Source organism: Sinocyclocheilus rhinocerous, unplaced genomic scaffold (assembly GCF_001515625.1).
Source record: "Sinocyclocheilus rhinocerous isolate Xijiao unplaced genomic scaffold, SAMN03320098_v1.1 scaffold1493, whole genome shotgun sequence".
NCBI classification, from domain to species: Eukaryota; Metazoa; Chordata; class Actinopteri; order Cypriniformes; family Cyprinidae; genus Sinocyclocheilus; species Sinocyclocheilus rhinocerous.
In genome coordinates, this window is record NW_015640467.1 from 779904 (window position 1) to 783729 (window position 3826).

The window sequence follows — 3826 nt, forward strand, 5'->3', positions numbered from 1 at the left end:
GTTGCCTGATTTTATATCAGCAGCAAAAACTGAGAATACCTCATCCAATCATTCAATAATTCCTCAAATGAAAGTCTCAAAGTTATTCTTAGATGATCTTTACGACCTAGTAGCTAATTAACGGTTTCTAAAATCTCTGCTCTTTGGATTTTCTGGCCCTAATCTGACTGTAACCTTTAACTGCACACACAACACTCACCAAGAGGATCTCGATAGTCCCGAGGATGTACATGGCACCGGCGAATGTGGTGCCCAGATAGAAACACAGACCCACAGCGCCTCCGAACTCCGGGCCCAGAGAGCGAGAGATCATGTAGTACGAGCCTCCAGCTGGAGACAAACATCAGCGAAGCGTAAATGTGACACAGAACAACAGGAACTCCAGGGTAAAACAGAGAACATGACGACCGCATGCAATGACCGCAGTGCATTTCTACTGGAAACCATCGCTGCGGTTACAATAAACACCATAATCACTCATGCTGGATGTTTGAGGTTTAACTTGGTTTTATGCAGACCATGATGTCATTTCCTGTTTAAATACAAAATGAGAGCAATAAATGTAATATGCCAATGTCTTACCTGGAACAACACCGTTTGTAGCAATGGCACTCATTGATATGGCTGTCAACATAGTCTGAAAAAATGTCCACAGCATTTTATTAATTCAGAAATAAAAAAAATAAAGAAAATTTTAATTGAAAAATATATAAATTTTTAATTAATTACTATTAATTCAGACAAAAAAAAAAAAGTTTTAAATAAAAGATTTTTCTTATTTGAAAAAAAAAGAAAAATCACTATGATATCAATTCTAATGTGTAATATGATATAAAATAATGTAAAATAATGTAAGAAAAATGTTGAGTTAAATATTGTAATATTTTTCTTATTATTTAGTAAAATTGTCCATAGGCCCTATTAAATATTAAGAAACATTATATATATATATATATGAAAAATCACCATCACATCAACTCAAATGTGTAATATTATATAAAATAATTTAATATTTACTAAAATGTTTATTTTTTTAGTATAGTAATTTTTTGTAGTTTTGTATATATTTTTTCTTTCTATTTAATGAAAAATAAAAATAAAATTGGCTGATCATATCAATTCTAAGGTGTAATATTATGTAATGTAATATTTAGCATAATGTCGATTTCATTTTGAAGAGATTATTTAATGAAAAACAATAAGAAAAATAATTTTATAAAAAACACAATATTTAGTATAATGTTGATTTAATTTAAAAGATTTTCTTATTTAAACAAAGAATTTTTTAAATGTAAAATAATGTAATATTTAGTATAATGTAATATTTAATTTAGTAGCAATATTTAGTATATGACTAAAATGTGTACAATATATTTTTCTTATGATTTAATAAAAAAAAAAGAAAAATACTTTTTTATTGATACATTTTTTAATTAATATTACACTAAATTTTACAGTATTGTATATAATATTACACATTAGAATTGACATTGGGAGTTTCATATCAGCTAAGTTATTTTGATATTACAAAGACTATTTTTAGAATAACGCGCAGTGATGAATCATTCAGACCAGGAACGTGTTTTAAGAAAGTAAACAGGTCAATGAATCTCAACATCATGTACAGCACAGTGATGATGAGGCTGTCCTTTTCTTTCTCCAGGAAGGTGTACTCTATTAAAGGTCATCTGCATCCGTTATGTGTTATGCAATCCGGCCGTTGTGTCTGAGTGTCCTTGAGCTGAAAGTCCACTCTAAATCCCTGCGTCTCTGAAAAGCTACTGGACTAAAGCCAATTAACGGCCACGAATCTCCAACAGGCTTACCGGGAGAAATAAAGCTGTTAGAATGAAGGAGATTGAGTGATCTTTACTCGCCAAATACAGACACAAAGAGCTTTCACTGCGCCTGCCATTTTGATCATTTTTCCAATTTATATTCTGATTGTGTATAACGGTTTAAAGTGGGAATTAAATGTGTTTTAATCAACTTTACATTTTATATTAACTAAATATATATAATTTATAACAAGTATATATATATACAGTATATATATAATTATTTGCTCTGCTTCTGAAATAACTTCCCTTTCTGACTTTTTAAACATTTGCCATACAGAAAAACACAATTAAGTTTGGCAGTCATTTTCCATGATTCACTCAATAATGTGTCACATTAAGGAAGAAAAACAGGCTGTGAACACTGTTTTGATATTGATTTACCTTCCTAAAAGAAGAAGTAAACACATCTCCCAAATGTGAGGTTCAGCCACACTTAGAAACGTCTGTCTATCTGTCATTTCACTGCGCCTGCCATTTTGATAATTTTTCCAATTTATATTCTGATTGTGTATAACGGTTTAAAGTGGGAATTAAATGTGTTTTAATCAACTTTACATTTTATATTAACTAAATATATATAATTTATAACAAGCAAGAAAAAAAGGCTAAAATGGGCAACTATCAAAAAAATTAATAAAAAATATATTTTGCAATAACTTGCTCAACTTATGAAATAATTTCTCTTTCTGACTTTTTAAACATTATTCATATAGAAAAACTTTTTATCATCCAAACAACTCCTGACGGATACACTTTAGTCCAGTCTTGCATTTTTCATTCCTGTCTGTTAAAATAAAATCTGCATTTTTTTAAATTTTATGTTATATTTTTGTATATATTATGCATATTTCTTTATGTTTTTTGAGATGTGTGAACTACAAAATATGGCATGAAAAAACTGCACTTAAAATCAAGACTAAATTTATTGGTGCACATTTTAATCTTTCACCAAAATGTAATAATTTTCTAAATAACTTTCCCTTCTGCCTTTTTCAACATTACTTTTAACAAAACTTTTTATCATCCAAACAATTTCTGATGGATAATTAAGTCATATATATATATATATATATATATCACAATTAAGTTTGGCAGTCATTTTCCATGATTCACTCAATAATGTGTCACATTAAGGAAGAAAAACAGGCTGTGAACACTGTTTTGATATTGATTTACCTTCCTAAAAGAAGAAGTAAACACATCTCCCAAATGTGAGGTTCAGCCACACTTAGAAACGTCTGTCTATCTGTCATTTATCTCTGATAGATGTTACATAAACTGGCAGCACTGAGATCTTGATGTTTCCTGTAAGAGCGCTAGAAGGAAAGAGCGACTCAATCTTGACTGTGACACAATCGCCGGAAACGTATAATGACACTAGCAAGTGAAGGTTGAGGTGAATTAGACGCTTGATCCCATTGTCTGATGTGGTTTATAAATAAGCAGTGGTGTTTGAGACTTCTGAGCACAGGAGATTACACACGTGCCAGTTCAGACGAAAGAGGACGGAGGCTAAACTTAACCGGCAAGATCAGAACTGATAAACTCCTACAGTCGTGTGGTTTGGACTTACACACGAGCAGCACATGGTCACAATGATAAAGGCCTCCAGGATTCCCGCCGTTCCCACAATCCACGTCATTCGCAGGAAGAGAATCACTCCGAGGATGTTCTGCAGGCAGGGAAGGTAGACCCCGATAAACGTCCCCATCTGTGGACTCTGCACACAAACACAACGCAAAAGAGACGGCATGAGAAATGCATGCTCGAAATGATCGCACATGCATGCAATAATGAGGCAGAAAATCTAAAATTAGGGATGTAACTAGTGGTCGACCGATATATCGCCAAGGCCGATATATCGGCCGAAATATGCCATTTTTCAAATATCGGCTAAACCTTGCAAACTTAGTCGGATCCAGTTGGGAGATCGTGTGAAGTGTGCATGTGTATCCTGCATGATCGCGTGTTCTCTGTGTGACGGT

The 3826-nt window shown here is 32.5% G+C and overlaps 1 protein-coding gene across 1 annotated transcript in view; it reads right to left on the reverse strand.

The window, feature by feature from the left end:
• LOC107753047 (solute carrier family 12 member 7-like) overlaps positions 1–3826 on the reverse strand; it is a 59973-nt gene that overhangs the window by 16108 nt on the left and 40039 nt on the right. Inside the window, 3 exon segments of the mRNA XM_016569150.1 lie at positions 200–330; positions 583–637; positions 3415–3561. Coding sequence (XP_016424636.1) covers positions 200–330; positions 583–637; positions 3415–3561 — 333 coding nt within the window.